The sequence below is a fragment of the Manacus candei genome, unplaced genomic scaffold, assembly GCF_025592945.1.
Source record: "Manacus candei isolate 608988 ecotype Guabito, Panama unplaced genomic scaffold, ASM2559294v1 h1tg000013l, whole genome shotgun sequence".
In the NCBI taxonomy this organism is placed as follows: Eukaryota; Metazoa; Chordata; class Aves; order Passeriformes; family Pipridae; genus Manacus; species Manacus candei.
In genome coordinates, this window is record NW_026138061.1 from 2,193,502 (window position 1) to 2,213,287 (window position 19,786).

Below are 19,786 nucleotides of genomic sequence, written 5' to 3' on the forward strand. Positions count from 1 at the left end.
GAAGGTCTTCTGCAGAATATTATAACACTTAATCTTTCAGTATATTTATTACAGTCCTCTGAAAGTCATTTCAGTTCTTGTTGTAAGTAACAATTAGGAAATTTTTCTTCAAAACTTTGTCTAATTCTTACATTCTCTCAGCATCTCTTAAATAGCTTTTCTTGCTCTCTTCTTTCAGCTCATTTGAAAGATTATCAACAGCAATTCTCTTCTTCTCATTTTCTGTCTAGATAAGGCCAGACTCCCAAGCCAGTATCTTTTTTTCTCTGGTCATGAGACTGGCTTATCATTTCTCATACTAGAGTAGTCCTACATCATTGCATCTATTTGAGCTCATTGTTCTGGAATGACATGGCATAAACAAAACACAATGTTTAGATGGTGTTCTGTAGTATCATATACAATGACATGAGCAACTGGACTTCACATCATTCCTGGAAACATCTCAGTTAATACAACCTAAGGTTGACTTTGGTTTTTATATGGTTTCTGCCTGTTTTCAGCCTGTAGTCAGTGCAAGTTTCACTACAGCATATTCAACTATTTCTTATTCTCTGTTGCTTTCAGTCTCTGAGTTTCCAGTTTTCAGCAAAGCATTTTGTTGTTAGTGCAGAGCCTTACATTTTATAGTCTTACCTGTTCCTCCATTTCTATTTATGCACAATTTAATCACCTCTAGGTATTCCAGTCAGATGGAACACTTACTTTAAGTGTTTAAAAATTTGAATCAATCCCAGTTTTATTTTGCAGTTTAGTGGTCAACCACTGGATTTCAACAACTTCTGGAAGACAGTGAAAAGAACTCTCTTGCATCACGTCTTCTGTCAGTGTAACATCCTGCATATTGTGGTAATGCCAGCTGTAGGAGGTAAAAAAAATGAATCAGTGCCACAATGCTGTAAGATTTTTTTAAAAAAGAAATTCAATACAGAATGCCTTTTTTTAGTGAGTACTTTTCCACTTAAAGCTGTCACAGCTTCCTTCAAAATAAAAATAAATTCCAGTAATGCAATTATACTAAAGATGAAAAAAAGGAAGATATTAATTTATAATGGAAAGAGATAAACAAAGTTTGATGGTTTTAATACAGCCTACTGTATATTGGAATAGTATTGCATCTACATTCATTTTAAAGTGAACCTACATATTTGTGGGAAATGAGTAAAAAGTCCTTGAGTTGTAGCCTCAATATAAAATCATGTTTGTTGACAATAGTACATAACACTGAGTATTTTATTACTCCTTTTATTACCTGTCAGGTACTGACTCTGTGCTTGATGTCGTTCATGATTACACAGCACAGTATTTGGATAAGAGTTTTGTGTAGCGATGGAAAACACTTGGTAAAAGCAGTTGGGATACTACTGCAGTATGAAGCATTATTAATGATGAAGGCAGATTTTTTTTGCTTTAAGCAGGGTTGCCAAAGACTGCTGAAAGAAGTCCAAACAGTTGGTGCTCCTCTAAGAAGCATAAAATATCAGGGAGAAGATCTCCTGCATGTATGCGGCTCTCAGGTTGAGAGCAGCCATGCCTGGAAGGACTTTGAGCTCAGAGATTACCCAAAGCCATATAATGTCCCAGCAAAACTATTTGTCACTTATTGACAGGGTGGGAGAAATACCAAACTGCACTTGAGATTAGGCACTTGACTGATTTCACTTCTCCCATGGATTTCTTGGGTTATCTCTGGCAGATAACACCCCCTTTTACTGTTTGCACTGCAGACCTGTTCAGTACTGTGGTGCTTTCTGGGCATTACAGGTTTACTCTTCCCAGATGTGCTGAGAGATGGGTGGGTAAAAAGACCTCCTTGTTTCTCAGGCTGTCTGAAACTTGCTGCACGCACTGCAAATGACCAAGGTCATGCTCAGCTTTTCTCTCTGGATAAGTGTAGAAGAGATGTCAGCCTTACTGCATAAGGGACCTCAACCTGTAGCTTCTTTTGGCTTCCCTACCTCCTTGGGGTACAAGATGCATCCAAGAGAGGAGCTTTCACACAGCAAGGCTTTCTGGTACTCACAGCCCCTTGTGTCCTTGCTGCAGCCCCTCTTCTTGACTCCAGTGATGCAGACCTGTAGTTCAGCGTCCTATTCCCCAGATCCCAGTCTGTCTCTCCAAGATCCTGAATGGCAGTGCTAGCAGCAATAGCTGTAGCAGTAGGGCTTGTGCTCTTTGACCTGTACTTGCCCTGTTTAGCCCATTTAGCATTCAAAGGAAAGTTCTCCTCCTCCAGCCATGTTACTGAGATAACAGGTCTGCATTCCCTGACAAAAATTTCATTGATTTTCACTGGCCTCCCTTGAGACCTACACTGCTCCTTCCTAAGTTTGCTATCCATAAAATAATTCATTTATTGAGAGGTATTTTAGCATAAGTCTACAAGAGGTGCTGGGCTTATGGCTACCCTATTAATCCAGTCAAGGGATGTCTATAGCAACAGTTCTCCTGTGGTTTCTGGTCTGCACTTTGAAATTTTAGTGGTTTATGGTAGAAGTCTTCAGTTTAGATTTGGGAAGACATCATTGAGAAAATTATTATTGATTTGGTAAGCCTAAGAATATCCTGGCAATGGAGACACAGAAAAGTAATGTGGAGAAAATATAGTTGATGGATATGAGCAAAGATGGCTTGCTCTTCAGTGGAAAGTCCATCAGTTCTTTTGGGGATCCACACAGTAGTATCACATAGACCTGCATGCATGCATCCCATGGTGCATCCCAGCTCATCCTACATGAGTGAGAAGCACAGTTATATTTGACTTCTCTGTAGAGAAGGAGAACTATGAGTTGCTGAGTTCTGACAGCTTCAGCCCAGAAAGCAAACAACTGGAGCGAGACAGGCAGACTTCCACTTTCCTTATGACTAGGGGCAGGTGAAATAATAACTTGCCTGTATTCTGTGTTTTCATCTTTGTAAAATACGGTTTTATGCTCTCCAGCAAGCCAGAAGCTCTCAAGATTCAAGCGCATAGGCAAGTAGATGTATATTATTCATGTTTGTACACAATTTACTTAAAAGTGAAATGCAAATGAAATGGCTTGGCAGGCAGGGGGATCAGCCGCTTCACAGCTTCCGTTGCTTTTACAAAGGGTCTCTAGTTTTATGACAGATTATTACAAACACACAGATATAATTTTTCTTCAGTCTGGAGTACTGAAAGGGAGCCTGTGGCTCTGAATTTCTGGCCTGAATTTCTGGGCTGAAAGAGTGTCTCCAAGACACATCATTTTGATTTCATCCCAGACCCTGAGCCATGACTGTGTCTGTTCCCCAGAGTTTGCTGTGATCCCTAACAGTATTACTAAAATGTTATGAGTACTGGGGATGTCCCTGTGCATGCTTCGTTGTGGGCTTAGTGACCTTAGTGCTTTCTGAATGCATAAAAAAGACCTCATTAAAGAGGCAGCCACAGTGTTTTATTTAAAGCCACGGGGGCACTGGTGAACCATCACTTTGAAAGCTTTAGGATTTCCTCTGCAGTGCACCCAGAGATGGTTTACCCGAAGTCTTTCTATCTGGCTCTGTGTTCTGGCATCTCTTCACATTGACTACATGGCTGTGGGCAAAAAAGTGGAGATAAACACAGTGACGAGAACTGGTATCAGGAGCTGCTTTGAAGACAACCTCTCTAACCCCATTTGAGATGTTAGAATTCCTTCTCTGCCACAGCTACTGACACAGAAATATTTTCATCCTATTTCCAGTATGACCCCATGTTTTAAAGGGTATTCTAGCTCCTGTGAATATCAAGTAACAAAACTAAGTGATTGCAGAGCTGAAGCATAAATAGAAAGAGGAACATTCAGCGGTGAAATGCTGACACTTCAGCTGAGACTTGGCAAGCCCAACTGGAAATGCTTGTCCCAGCAACACACACTACAATCACAGAGTACCTTCATGATTGCCTCTGTGTAAAAAGTTCATATCCTCATGACCTATTTTATTTTTTTGCTGACAGTGCAGTGGCAAAAGTTTAGTGTAAAGGACATTTCAAGTAGTTCTGTATTTTCCTAGGTCTGTGTATATACAAAAATGCTGCCTTATGCTCATTTATTTTGTAATTAATTGGGTCTGCAACTGACTTGTGAGGTTTAAATTTCAGTGGGACCTATGCTTCTTAGTCACTGAGACACTTTGGAAAATGCCATCTTTTGTATGCTGTAGACAGGTCATATGCTTATGTTCAGAAAACAGCCAAAGTTTATGACCTCTGGGCAGATACAAAACTGTTCTGTTTCCAACAGAAAGGGGCAATTCTACCTGCCAGTGGCACACCTGTGATAACCCTTGAGAAGAGGTGTGAAACCCCCATGTTCTTTAGCCACCATGAATTGTCCTCATCTTTGTCAGGATACTTTTTCTATCTGTATATGTTTCTCCCTAAGGATGTTGTGACTTGTTTTTCTTGGAAATAAGTAAATCCTTCTCTTACAGAAGTTCCAAGTACAGGAAACTTGTGAAAGAATTTGAGAGTGGCAGAAAACACTTGCACTGCTTTGCCTTCTTGCATATCACTGTTAATTTGCAAGGGATCTAATATGGTTTTGTTCAGAGTTTACCAAATTTGATAGAATTGTAGTAGTTCAGTGAATGCTGACTGGTAGTGCTCCATCTGGGATAGTCACTGAAACCAAAGTGTAACACAGCAGTAACCCATGAGCGTGCTAGAACTCAGCAGCAGCAGTTGAGCACTCTGAGGCAGGACGTGCTTTGTGCCATGACCAATTACGACATCAATGTGTATTGTTCAGTAATTAATAAATTCTGCTAAGAATTTCCATTTTAAATTATCTCTGGTGTTTTGTCCTTCTATTAAAAAAAATATTGTTCTAAATGATGTGTTCTGTGATATAGATGATATATATATGACATATAGTATAGATGATTACATACTGCAAAATATCATAATGAAAATATTGTATGTCATTTGCATATATATGTTTTTTTCTATATATCATATATATACGTATGCGCACATACACATATTTATACACACTTTGAAACCAAGCCATATATGTGTTGCTTGGCTTCACGAAGGGCAAGTCTTGACTGACCAACCTGGTGGCCTTCTGTGATGGAATAACTACATCAGTGGACAGGGGAAGGGCTGCAGATGTCATTTGTCTGGATTTTTTAAGGGCCTTTAACAGAGTCCACCACAACATTCTTCTCTCTAAATTGGAGAGAGATGGATTTGATGAGTGGGCTATTCAGCTGATGAGGAGTTTGTTGGAGGGTCACATCCAGAGGGTAGTGGTCAATGGCTCTATGTCCAGATGGACACTGGTGATGAGGGTCCATACTGGGAGCAGTACAGTTTATCATCATCAGTGACATAGTGGTATCAAGTGCAACTTCAGCAAGTTTGCAGGTGACACCAAGCTGAGAGGAGTGAATGACACACCTGAGGGACAGAATGCCATCCAGAGGCACCTGGATAAGCTTGAGAAGTGGGTCTATGGGAGCCTAATAAGGTTCAACAAGGCCAAGTGCAAGGTGTATGCCTGGGTCAGGGCAACCCCTGCTATATCAATACAGGCAGTGGGATGAACATATCAAGAGCAGCCCTGCTGAGAAGGACTTGGGGTGGTGGTGGGTGAAAAGATGGACGTGACATGACAATGATGTGACTCTTGGGGATGGTCTAAGGGTTGGACTTGATAATCCTTGTGGGTCCCTTCCAACTTGTCATATTCTGTGATTCTGTGACTCTGTAATGTGTGATTGCAACCCAGAAAGACAATCATATTCTGGGCTGCACCAAAAGCAGTGTGGTCAGCAGGTCAAGGGAGGGGATCCAGCCCCTCTGCTCTAGTGAGACCCCACCTGGAGTACTGTATCCAGCTCTGGGGTCCTCAGTACAGGAAAGACATCAACGTGTTGGAGTCAGTCCAGAGAAGGACCATGAAGATGATTAGAGGGATAGAGTACCTCTTGTGAAAACAGAAAAACAGCCTGGGGAAGAGAAGGCTCCAGGAAGACCTTATTGTGGCCTTTCAATTCTTAAAGGCCTTTCAATTCTAAGTCCCAAGGGGGCTTAGAAGAAAGATGTCGACCTACTTTTTAGTAGGGCCTCTTGCAATACAGTAAGGGTTAGTGGTTTAAATTAAAAAATGGTAGATTCAGATTAGATTTAAGGAAGAAATTTTTTGTGATGATGGTGGTGAAATACTGGAACAAGGTGCCCAGAGGGGTGGTAGATGCCCCATCCCTGGAAACATTCAAGTTTAGGGTGCAGGGGCTTTGAGCAACTTGATATAGTGGAAAATGTGTCTACTCATTGCAGATAGGTTGGACCAGATGACCTTTAAAAGCCACAACTAAAACACAACCCAAACTGTTCTACAATTCAGTGATATATGCATTTTTATGTGTGTGTATGATTGTTTCAGGAGTGTAAAAAAAGGTGACTGAGTGGAGCTCCATATGAAAGTCTTCATACCATCTTGTCTATTTAGAGTGTCAGGGACCAACCTGTTCTCTGCACATTGTTCCTGAGCCTTGCTAGGATAAATGTAGGGACTATATCGGATGTACTAGGAAATGGCAGATAATTTATTCAGAAAATTACCAGGAAGAGCAGGAGGTTTTCAGGGTTCTTTTCATGCATAGAAATCAGGATTGGATAGTGCTTTGGAAGATCTGTTAGCCAAGCCCAAACTACTAGACTTAATAAAGGGAAATAGCTGGGTGAGATATTTGGACCATGGTCCAGTTAGTGGTATATATACTGTCTTTATCCAGCAGGCTAGCCTTTTCTGGGTTTAAAAGTAAAGCTAAACTCTTGTGCAGGCACTGTCTCTTAAGTCCTTATCCATTGGTCCAGAAAAAGATGCAAGAAACTTCAAACTGTGTAATGTCCCTGGTGGAAATAAAAATGTCCCTATTGGTTGGAAACAAAATGCAAGTTTCATGTAGCTGCAAGAGCAGTTTTGTCCCAAGTTAGTGCCTGATCCTTCATTTCTAGGCAAAGATTTAGATTTTTCATTATCTTGACTTTTCTGACAGTTACCAAAGAAAATACCTCTCAACAAATAGCATTGTTCCAGATAGCTCTGAACACACTGCAAATCAGAAGCAGCGTTTTCCAGGTTATCCTGTTCCATACTACGGAGGAGGAAGGCACTTCTGTTTGGAGCAAGAGTCCCTACATGTTGTTAATTAGGAGCTACTCCTGTTTGGACAAGCCCCCAGGAAACTGTTCTGGCATGCATGCTTGCAAATACAGCCTGTCTTTATTTGTTGTAAGCATGACTAAGAGTCATGGATATCAGTTTGTAAATATTAAAGGGTTGCATATGCCTGTTACAGTTCACAGGCAATTGCTCAAATGCTTTTGATCTTGCATTGTTTTTCTCCAGGTAGAGCAGACTGTGGCCCCTTGTGCAAAATCTGGCAGGTAGTCTTGACCGATGCATGGAATTATGTATGGATGATGTACTCATGTACACAAAATCGTTTTCTGGTGTTCAGCTATTAAGTTGTAGAAAGAGGGTCAACTTTTTGAAGGCTTATTGAGTCAAAGTGTTTCCCCATTTACCCTTGTTATTTGCCCTCTCCTCCCCTTCTCCTCTCAAGCTGGTCAGGATTTGTCCGTCAGCTAATTCTCCTAATCAGCTCTTGAGAAAAACTTTTCTAGTGATAGAAATATGTTTGATGTTAGGTCTTTTCCAGTCATCATGTAAACTAGCTGACGTAAAGTGATTAATGTTACTTAAAGGGAAAAACATCAAGGACTTTGAGTGAGAAGCCTGTTTCCCAATGCCAAGGGATAAAGAATTTACAACTTCATGTGGGCATTGGCTCCAGTATAATTGCATTCACTGGTGCATTTCATTCCTTTTTGACCCATTTGATTTATCTCCTGATAAATACTTATGAACACAGACACATTTTTTGAATTCCTGCCTAAACTTTTGATTTGTATACTGCAATATATGCTCAATAACTTTATCTTAGACTTCTGTATTTGTAGCTTACACTGGGTACAATGCCAATTTACTGAGCTACTTCTCCTCCATATAGTTTGATTTTTAGCAGGTTTGTAGGGGTGAGAGAGCCTTGATAGAGAGAACAGCATACATCACGAAGGACAAAACCTGTTCCCCTTCTGTTCTTTATTCCAAATAAATTAGCATGACCATAATTCAGTATGGATACAATTGATATAGACTGCAGCAAAGGTTCCCACATCCATTGTAGATAAATTTGTTTTTTCAGGCTTCTTGAGGCTTATGTGGTCATGCTGTCATTGACTTAATGATTTTATAACCTCTTAGCAAATTCAGATCCACTTTAGCTAGTGGGTGGAAGTAATTAAGATTATGACATTTTTATGAGTTTTATGAATATAGGCAAAAAGGCATATACAGAGACTTTGTGAATGGTCTGAATGAGTAAAAAGATTGTAGTGGGAACCTGTGTCTTTTGACGTGGCAGAGAAATTGAAATATTTATAAGCCCATCAACTGCAGGAAAGCCTGAAGTCAGAATTGCAGACCTAGATGCTCATTTCTGAGGCTCTTGGCTGACTTGTTTGTGGAATGCCAGACCAGTACTGTTACACTCCTGTGCAACATGTGGACAAAGAAGGTGATTTCCCTCTTGTATCAGATGAACTACAGCCATTTAGACTTACACAAAGCTGGGTTGAGCTGTCTGCATACGTATTATACACTCTTTTTATAATTTTGTTCTTGCAGATTATTGTGTGACATAAGACTGATGAACATTAACAGAATCTGGAATGTATTTTAATTGTGAATCTCCATCAGACATACTGATAATTGCATGTTCTATGATTAAAATTGTGTCGGCTTTTCTTTCTGAGCATGGCAACAGCTGTTAGAGCACATCTGGAAAATGTGCTATAAGCAAAGATATTTTAGCTCAGAGAATTTCACAATGCCTGGGATATTAATCAGCATTTCTTTACAGAATACTAATCTGATTTATCAGTATTTTTAATATAAAATTCTTAGATTTTTTAATGATGTTTGCGAAGCTGGTTTTGAATTAACATCAGATTGGCCATTCCAGTGTCGTTCAAGGCTAAATACTGCAGAACAGAAACATTGCTTTGCTACTATTTTTAGGTAGATGCCTATATAAGCCTTGTCTAATGCCCTAATATTACTTTCTTCACTGATTTCAGCCAAATATTTTCCCTTTTTTTGATTCTAGAGTGAAATTATTGTTTCATACTGGAATCACATTGAGAGAAAAATTGCTCTGTGCTTCTTGAGGCTCATGTTAACACTCTTCTGTGTTATCACCCTTATACCCCCTACAATTATTGTAGCATTACTCAGGACCCTTTGAAGTCATTGAGAGTGTTTACAAGGTAGGATCCTGGCCACTTGGAAATGAACAGCAATGTTTCTGTTTGTGACAGGAGCCCAAGCATTATGGTTTCTGTGCTTTCCTCAGAACTGGGGTATAGGCATGGCACTACAAAAAGATTTTCTGATATGATTCATTAAAATGGAACAAGAAAGCATAAAACTTAAACAAAACTTTAGAAACCTCTATGCTTTAATTTATTGGTAATGTTGCTTATTTTGTTTATTTAGAAAAAAAATTGTTAAAAATAAAGATGCAGAACCCCAGAACCTTTATTAACAAGGTATTACTCTAATCAGGATCTAGCATTCTGACCCAAACATCTCAAAAACAGCCAGCCAACTTGCTTTCAAGATGATGGGGGAGATTTTGCAGCTAGAGAGCATTTGCCAACAGGTCCCCAAGTGACAAATCAGTTCTTGATTTGAAGTAGGAGGCAGCTTTTTAATGACAGGTAGCATTGTGTTGGAACAGCTTCACACCTGAATTTTAAATCATAAATGCTATGCTTGTTGTGCAGCTGGAGGCAAAATGCAGTTACCCAACCAAGGGAGAAACTACAACTGAAAAAATGAATGAGATAAAAAAGAAAAAAGAATCTACAGCAGTGATACTATAAAATAAAGGAGTAACATGGAACGTATTAGAGATAATGTGGGAAAATTAATTCCAAATTATTGGCAGTTTAATTGACCTACAGGAAGTATTTTAATGGATTTAGTATGCTGTTCTGTTCTTCAGTTTTTAAACTTTTCCACTGAGCAGAAAACAAGTTTTTTCAATTATGGAGTTTAAAGTTGTAACAAATGGTTGCTGTGGGTTTCCTGGTTGTGAGATACCAGCAGTGGAGGTGTGGCCGGGTCCCTTCCTATTCTACCCTTCAAAGCCCATCCTTTGAGCAGGGCTTGGGTGCTGCTCTGCTCTTGTCCTAGTCTTTCTAGTTACAAAGGCTCTTTGCAAATGATACTCAGAAGGTGATTTGACCCCCAGGCTCCGACTGCATGAAGAAAAGGTCATTAAAGATCGGCGGCACCACCTCAAAACGTACCCGAACTGCTTCGTCGCCAAAGAGCTGATCGACTGGCTGATTGACCACAAAGAGGCCTCTGACAGAGAGACAGCCATTAAACTGGTGCAGAAATTACTGGATCACAGCATTATCCACCATGGTGAGTACAATATCAGCTGCTAAAAAGTTCTAAACTAAATTTTATTGAGTGTTTGTGAAACAAAGGGAAATCCCACTCCTACTCTTCAACTGAGTATAGGACAGGTAGGATTCTTTCCCTGCCAGAAATAGAGCACCTCCCTTGGACTGTGCTGATGTGCAAGGTCCCCTGTGTCCTGAAGGACATGAGAGGCTGAAGAGGTGTAGAGTGACCCAAGGTAGCAGGGTAAGATACTGGAGACTGTGATACTGCTTCCCTGCCTCCAGAGCAGCCTCAGCTGGACTGTGCCCCTACCCTCTACCTGCTGCCCTCACTTCCCTGCTCCAAAGAGCACAGCTCTCCAGCTGAAAAACCCATCTGAAACATCAGCCAGCAAAAAAAAGATCATTTTTCTCACGTGGATTAGTTCCCTGGCCCTGTCCCTCACACCAGCTGCGCAAACATTAGTGCTGGTACAGCTGCAAGAAGTTAGTGGTCCGGCTGTGCCCTGATTAATTTTCTCCTAAACTTGTTGTCTATTTGAGATCTGTTCCTTTCAGCTTCTTGAATAACAATTTATGCTGATGAAAAGGAGACTTCCAATTCAATGGTAGCATTTAGTTGCCTTTTGGGGCACAGAAAGGCTGGGAAGCACACAAGCAAAGAAGACCCAAGGCCTCGATTTCAAGCCTATAGTGTTACCCATATCAAAAAGGCAAATGTACCATTTGTTTCTTTTTAAAGAGAAAACTGAGTGACTGCGAACAAACAAATGCTGACTTTATGCAGAGGTCATTGTATGTGCAGCAATACTGCTGCTATCTGCAGTACATTAACAACACCTTAATTAGAGTCAGAAATGCACGTATTGAATGACTGCCATTTCTACAGCTTCTACTTGGCTATTAAATGAAAATTCTGTGTAGTTATGGAAACTGGAACTCATGGTAGATAGTTAAAGAATAAAGTAATTATAGGGTATTCAAATCTGACTACTTAATCCTCTATTGAGAAAATGTCAGTGAAGAGTTGCGTGGATGCCTGAGTGACTTAATTTAATTGAGCAATAGAGGCTTTATTGCTGAATGCTTGTTTAAAGCTCTAACAACCTCAAAGTGTTTTCTACCACAAGATCCAATTGCACATTGTAGCTTCCACATGAATTTCATATATATGTGTGTGTATATATTACAAATGGAACAGCTGTTTCTTGAAAATTTTCGTATATTACACTCTAATAAAATAGTTTAGAAAGTGAACTAGGGTAGGCAAATTCAGGGAGGTTCAATCAGGTTCTGCAGGATGCTTCAGCTCCTGTATCAAGTGAAAGAGGTACCAGTTTCTGCTTCTATGGTGCAGAATGTGCCCTATGTATATAGGCTGACAGGAGGACCCCTGGTGGTCTAGTGGTTAGGATGCAGCACTCTCACCACCGTGGCTGGGTTTGATTCCCAGTCAGGGAAACTCCCCCGGGCAGATGGAGCTCGTCAGCCCTGTAAGGCCATCCATCTAAGAGAAGGTCACTCTAAACAAACCTACGTCCTGAGGACCTCACTGCCACTGTCCAAGCTCGCTCGGCCCCGGCAGATGAACCTTAGGATTAAAGGGTGGGCTCAGTTCAGTGCACACTGTGTCTCACCTAAAAAATCCACTGCGCAGGCTCGAAGGGCAAAGACCTTTCCCAAATCTTCGTTCGCGAAGACTGGCCATGAATATAGGCTGACAACTCTGTTAGGAGCAGCTTGCTTGGGATGGCTGCCATCAGTTTATGCCCTTGATGGGACTCTGTTCTGCATTTACAAGAGCCCATCATCAGTTGCTGTCTTACAAACCTAATTTGGCATTTCCCAGTGTGCTCCTTATTGTACCTACCATTTGCTAGCTGGCATGACAGAGCAATTGAGATAATTTGAAGAGGGAGAAGGCTTTGATTTTAACTGTTTCTTTAGTGAGTCTCAGGTTTCCTACAGCATTGCTAACTGATACTAATAACTTTAAGAAGTTTGACAAACTTTAAATTATTGGGCATTCTACCCTGGCAGCCTTTTAAACAAAGAAGCCAACAGACTGTTTTCAGCAAGAGGTGTTCTGAGTATGTAGCAGATGGATGCTTTTTTGTTCTTTATTTTTGCAGCAATACTCACAAAACTGACAAACGCTTATCTCCCCCATCTTGAAATTTGGTTACCTGTCTGAAAGTTTTCTCCAGCCTTTCACTGGTTATTAGAACAGAGCAAAGTTGTTAGCTCAGAAATACAGGGGGTTAGACTCTGTATGTGCTTGCTTGGAAGTTCAGCAGCGGTACCTGGTAAATGGATCCTCAACTCCTCAACATATATGTGACTGGTTTTTTATTTAATTATTTTATGTTTCAGTCTGTGATGAGCATAAAGAATTCAAGGATGTCAAACTGTTCTACCGCTTCAGAAAAGATGACGGGACGTTTCCACTGGACAATGAGGTGAAGGTGTTCATGAGAGGACAAAGACTGTACGAAAAGTATGTTGAAATCTATTCTGTAAAAGTAATTACTAAAGGATGATTTGTCATGTGAAAGCATAATCATAATTCCTAAAGCATTAGTACATCAAAATGCATGGAGCAAGCAGCTACTTATCTGTGTAGACACCATATCTACAGCTTCATAAAGAGGTATATTTTAAATTGTAAGTGAAATTAATCTTTAGTGTTCCAGTATACAAAGTTTCTACATCCGAAAAGTTATATTAAAAGTAGTTTAAAATTATGACTTGAAACAGATTATTATGCGTAGATACTGAATATCCCACTGGATTACTTCCATTAAATAACTACATAGCTTAACCAGACTTCATAATGACATTTTTATTCAGGATGTGGAGATTTTGACTTTCAAGCAGAGAGAATAAAATGCATGTTAGCATATGCTACAAATTAATGCAAAAGTTGTGATGTGTAATTTACCAAAAAGCTTGAAGTATTGCTCTAGACTGAATACCACCCACTCTCCTGCTTGCTTAGAGCAGAAGCCTGCAGCAGTCAGGAGAGATGCTGTGTTTTCTCACCAGAGAAAATTTGTTTTCCTCTTGAAAGAAAGCACTCAGGAAACTCCCAAGTTTAAAAGGTGATAATAAACATTATTTTCAAGGTTAGCTGCCTGTGAAGATCAGTTTGGTGAAAGAGCAATGAAACCAAAATATAAACAAGTAGTTGTAAATACCGCTCCTTTTGTTGCCTCTATCATATAACATTTCCGGAGATACAGTGACTGTGACTGTTTAAAGTAAAAAAATAATAAATTGTATAAGACATAAAAAAATGCACCACTGAAAAAAAATCCTCTGTTTGATGCACTGGAACAGATGGATTGAATCAGCCTCCTCCAAAGTCTTCTGTGCCTTACTAAGCACAGCATTTGCTCCTTTAGACTCTGTAATATGCAATGCCTACAAGCCTGACCCATACTATAAAAAGCTGATTAGACTGTCTACAGTGGTTTTTTTTGTCTATATTTCTATTTCCATTCTTCCATGAGAAAAATAAGTTTTTGTTGGTGAGGCTGATTCCAGTCTTCTGCATGAAAGGAACCATGACACAAAGAACTCTGTTCTACCAGTATCTGCTTCCATCACCATTTCTCTGCATGGAGAACTATCCCCAAACCCATGTCTAGTGTCCAGTTTGTCCAACATGGTACTAGCAGAAAAATGTTCCTAACTGTAGAGATTGTTCCCATCTTAGAAAAGGAGTTAATGCCCAAAACAGCATCTGTATCTAAATATAGCAGCATCCTCACAAGGTGACTGCTCCTAGGCAACGTATCTGAAGGGTTCAGAAACTTTTAAAACCATCCCTGAGTGCTAAATATAGTATAGATTAAAAATACCTGGCATTTCAAAACCAGCTGGTGACAGTCAAAGCTAATCGAAATTCTCCATGGATCATCGGAAATATTTTATATTCATGGGAGATAAGAAGGCATACCTATCTAGGCTTCACTTTGTTTATTTTAGCAAATCTAGTGTGCAGAGATTTCAGATTTTATTTGGTTCCTTTGTCCATGCACACTTATTAACAACACCTTCACAGTTTCATTGGATACATTTTAAACTCAAAATCTAATTCTGAAAGTCAGACTACTACAGAAAGAGTTCTGCAGTGAAATGTGTGGATGTGTAATATATCCATTGTATCCGTTTGCTGATAGTGCTGAGAAAGAAAATATTAATTCAGTGCAATTAAAATAATTACTAAATGGCAACAACTGGAGGAAAGTACTCATGCACAAACATGAAGTCACTTACCAGCATATTCAGCTTGTTTATCAAAATGCCTGTGGGCCTAATTGCAAGAAAAATGCAACTATACCAAAGGCTATCTGTCCTAATCCAACACATTTTGGAAATCTGTGTCTAATTTTGTAGATGTTGCTTACCTTCACTAGGCTTTGCTAGTTTTAGATAGACATTATAATACTGTTTCTTCTCCACTCTCTGCATTAAGGCTGGAGTACTGCTACATTCAGAAGCCAGTGTAGTTTGTGCTTGCCAAAATTGCAGACACGTCACCCAATACCAGCCCATGCAGATTTGTACCCTCAGTGAGTAAAATGAACAAAATGCTTTAGGAGGATCAGGTTGTTGCATGGGAAGAGGAATGGATGGATTAGGCAGGTTCCCTGCATTCAAACAGTTGTTTTGAGTAAAAGCCTTGTTCTCTGCCCTGGGACATGGGAACATAAGGACTGTCCAAATGCTGAGGAGCTCCCTTTCCCTGTTTTTCCTGTCTCTCTTCTGCATGACCACAAAGCTCCTCGTAACCTGGATTCTCCTTTCTTGTGGCGTTACCACCTTCACCTGCCGTGGACATGTTTGGTGGCTGTACCCACATGATTAGAAGATTTTAAATCAGTCTCTGATTATATTGTCCCTTCATTTGCACTGGAAATCATAAATCAGTTCAGATTCCCTACACATCATTGCAAACTTTGGTAACCTTTCTGTGAACATGTTTTGAGGTTCAAGTTTATAACTAGACATGAAACCCACTGGATTTCCTACAGTCTTGTCTGAAATTGTTGAACAGTTTATTAGGTCTGAGGTTGGTATCAGTTTTCAAGCTCTACAGGACTGACCAGATAGATTGAATGAGATAAACATGTTTCCTGTTCAACAAAACCCTCCCTGCAAATCTTAAATAAATCCAGCACAGACATTGCGTAGCTTAAAAAAAAAAAAAAAGAAAAACAAAAAAAAGTTGTGCAGATATCCTGTTTGTATGTTTACAATTCTCAGTAGGTTTTGGTCAGGCACACAAGATGATGTTTCTGGTGCAGTTTAGGGTTTAGGAGCTGTCACTCATTTCATGATGCTGACAACCACTGAGTTTTTTCAACCAGATTTCATAGTGAAAGAAATGCAGATTTATGGTTTTAATTTCAGGAAATCTTTCAGATAATTTTGAGACTGCATTCTTTGAATCACTTTCATTTTAACTCATGAGCGGTTAAGTCACATTTATCCTCTAGTGCAGTTATTTTGATAAAACAAGATTAAAGATTTCTTCTGAAAGGAGTCTGAATTTCAGTGTTTGACTAAATACATTCCAGTGTAGGATAACACTAGTTTTAGTAAGTAATATGTTTTGACATGAATAGCCTCATGTTTTCTTGAAACAAGGAAAAAATGGAAGAGTAAGAGGCAGTTTCCAGCTCTGGTTAATGAAAGGCCAGGTTTTTGACTGATGTAAATTGGTACAGCTTTGTTGACAGCCACGGAGTTACAGTGATTTACTTCAGTGAGCGATGTAAGTCTATGGATTGCTGTGTCTGGGTTTGTTAAACTGGCAATTTGTCGTGTCTGTTTGCTCACAAGTCCAAATCCTTTGCAGCTATTCTGGGCACATGCAGAAGCGTGTGAAATGTCAAACTGAGCTTTTTTCCACTTGATATTTCTCCAGATTTCTTTTGTGGGTCTGTAAAGCTCTAAAAATTAGCATTGCTTTTTCAAGGACCTCTCTATCTGCAGCTTCAATGAGCTGGTCAACTAATTACAGACTCATCAAAGAACAATTAACATAATCCTAAGGATTTTTTATTTGGTGCCTGCAGAGCCTGGGTAACCAGTTATGGGTAACCATGCAGCAGATGGTACAAAAAGACACAAGCTTTCGGTTTGCATTTTTTAATGGGAGGGAAAAAGCCTGGTGAACAAGACATATTTAAAGATACTCTCTTGGAGCGTATTAGGTCTGTATTAGATATGCAAAATGTGGGACAAAATATTGCCTTGCATGCAAGATGCTTGTAAATCAAAATATTAAAAAACAAGGTGCTGGAGTCAATACCTTGTCCCCTGTGGCTCATACTCTTGCTTTTGACCTCATCCCTGACTTCAGCTAATTTTGACTTTCTTAGTTCTTACTCAGCTCAGAGCTGCTGGCAATGACACATCAACATCTAAATGAGCAGCTCATTGTGCTGCCACTGACAAACAGCTGTGGCTGAGCAGCCTTTGCCTGGTTTGGTGATCTGCTACCTGGTGGTCAGATCCAGTTAATTCAGGCTTCAGGTTAGTGCTGGTTAAAGTCAAGAGAAGAAATATTTCAGGTGAAATAACAGATGCTGGATCCAGTCAAACCTATTCACTGTAATTTCAAATGAAACTTCTCTCTGTTTTCTTATGGCACAGATTTTTCTGATGCTTCCCAAAGGAGGTGAGGTTATATTCTGTAATCCCTGGACATGCTGGCAGTTTAAGAAGCAGATGGCCCATGTATGGATTTACATGAATTTCAATTCCTTTATCAGAAGGTCAAAGATTAAGCACTTCCAGAATATGCTTGTTGTACTTTAGTTGTGCCCTTAATTTCAAAATAGTTGGTGAAGAGAGGGGACCTATTAGTCTTACATGAAAAAAAATAACCATTCCATTTCTGAGCTGTTACTCTGAAAGTAACTGTCTTCTCTTTCAGACTTTCAACCTGACTTTTGCATTAATAGGCTTTTTTCTTCCTTTTTTTTAAAATAGTGTGTCGTTTGCACAGATAACTTGAATAGAGAAGAATTTTATTAGTATATCCTTCAGCTATGTATGTGCCAATTGCTAGGGGATTTAGAGACATCTCATGGGGTTCCTCTGAACTCTGGTGTTACACAGAGCCAGCTGAGGTGCAGAGACTCTGAGCCTCAGATGTTAAAATGTGTTCAGGTGTGTAGCTCACTGACTACAGCTCCATGTAAATGTTGTACGCCCAATATTTATCAGCCACCCAAACCACAGAACTACTTTTTTTCCTCCTCTTGAATTTTTCTGCAGCTGTTTTAGAGCTTATGGGGAGAGTTTTCAGATTCACTTAAATGACTTCGGGGCATAGTCCTGGTAAGTGTAAATATTAATTAGGAAGCTTTGAACACATTAGTCACATTCTAGTGCTTTTGAGATAATTTTTTTTCAAAGTTGATTATACAGTAACTTTTAGAGAACCTAGAGGACTAACTGGGAGACATGTGAAACTTAAAAATCTAATTTTCTTTTAGGTGAAAACACAAGAAAACAGTGACTTCACACAGGGTTATATAGCCTAAATTTTTTGACTAAGCAGTTATAAATTGATAGCTCGAGGAGCAATTTAGTAAGTCAGTGAAAACTTCGTATATGTTTGCTTAGTATCAGTGAGATTTGCCAGAATACATCTTAAATTGCTTTTCTCAAGAACTGTTTTCCATACCAATTCCCCCCCTCCCTTCCCCAATACCAGGCTGATGAGTTCTGAAAACACCCTTCTGCAAGCCAGGGAAGAGGAAGGAGTCAAGTATGAACGGACATTTGTAGCATCAGAATTCCTTGACTGGCTGATCCAGGAAGGAGAGGCCACGACACGAACTGAAGCAGAGCAGCTCGGCCGCAGGCTTTTGGAGCACGGAATTATACAGCATGGTGAGAAATTTACTGCCAAGTAGTAAAAGCTGCACTTACTGTAGCACTTTCTTCTGGTCAAATCAAGTGGAGAGGCCCTTGTCTTCTTGATCATAGTATGTTCTAAATGATTTCAGATAGGAGTCTGGGTAAAAGGTGGATTTTTTGAAAGCTCATTGTATTAATTCAGAAAATTCTGCCTCAAATGCAGAATACAGCTAGAATTTGAGATTGTATAATAACAACATAAGGATGTGGATGAAGATCAATTCTTCTACACTTGTGGTAATTAACTTGTAGAACTTGCTATCAGCAATATTTATAATTGAGGTAAATAGCTTTGTAAGGATCAAATAGGGATTAGAACCATAAATAAGTTCTCTATGCAGAATAAAAATTTGAGGTTCTGTATATTTCCCTATTTGAAGGAAAGAGCAGAGCACAGTCTGATGCCAAAAAAGCAACTTTCTCTCTTGGTCATGTGGCAGAGTTGTTCTAGTATGTTTGTGCAAGAAAGAGGATATCTTTTGGTTGAAGTATTATTGTATTTGTCTTGCCCATATAACTTCTTCGAGGCAGGAATCAAATATTTCTTCATGGTCCAGCACAATGTGTCTGGTGGATGCATCTTCCTCAAGAAGCTCCTTCCGTTAAGGGTGGAGGAGGCAGAGTTTTCTCTCTATAATGCCCCAAGGGTGAAGACATGAACACCCCTGACACTAAACCCCATTTTACATGTTGCCATCATCTGCTCTCAGTGAAAGTTGCCCTGGGCATTTCCCACCATAAATGTGTTGCTGTGCCTCTGGGAGCAATGAAGGGGTGCCAGGAGATGACAGATCAAGCTGGCAGAATCTACATTGTTTAGTGCCCAACAGGAAAGTAATCAGATCCTGGTGTTCTCAGTGTTGTCACATCAACTCTAATTCTGATAGAGAACAAAAAATTGACAATATTAACAGGTTGTTAGTATAAAAGGTGGTTGGTTGCCTAGGTTGCTTGTTACTTTGTGAGAAAATGTAGTTTTAATGAATAGAGAAAAACGGGAGTGTAAATGACGTGCGCAGTTCTGTCATGGTTGTAATCATGCTCACATTATCTTTAACTTGCAATTACTAGGAGCTACTTCTGAATATTTACAGTAATCAGCTTTCAGTTCTATAATTACTCCTGTGCTTCCTATGATTTATAGGGTGCCAGCTGCTTGGAGCTTGATGGACAGGAAAGGTATGCCACCCCTCCTCTTTACAGCAGCAATGATTTCATTCCTATTTTTGTGTGAGCATTTTCTGTATATTACGTATGTGGTAAACTTTCCTTAAAAAAAACTCAAAAAACCAAAAAAAACAACCAACCAATCAACCAAAAAAAACCCCAAACAAACAAAAAACCAAAACA

General features: G+C 39.6%; 1 protein-coding gene across 1 annotated transcript in view; it reads left to right on the forward strand.

The window, feature by feature from the left end:
• The window catches only part of DEPTOR (DEP domain containing MTOR interacting protein), a 74,593-nt gene that overhangs the window by 16,630 nt on the left and 38,177 nt on the right, over positions 1-19,786 (forward strand). The window contains exons 3-5 of the mRNA XM_051778497.1: positions 10,336-10,514; positions 12,869-12,992; positions 18,231-18,409. Coding sequence (XP_051634457.1) covers positions 10,336-10,514; positions 12,869-12,992; positions 18,231-18,409 — 482 coding nt within the window. The remainder of the gene's footprint in view (positions 1-10,335; positions 10,515-12,868; positions 12,993-18,230; positions 18,410-19,786) is intronic.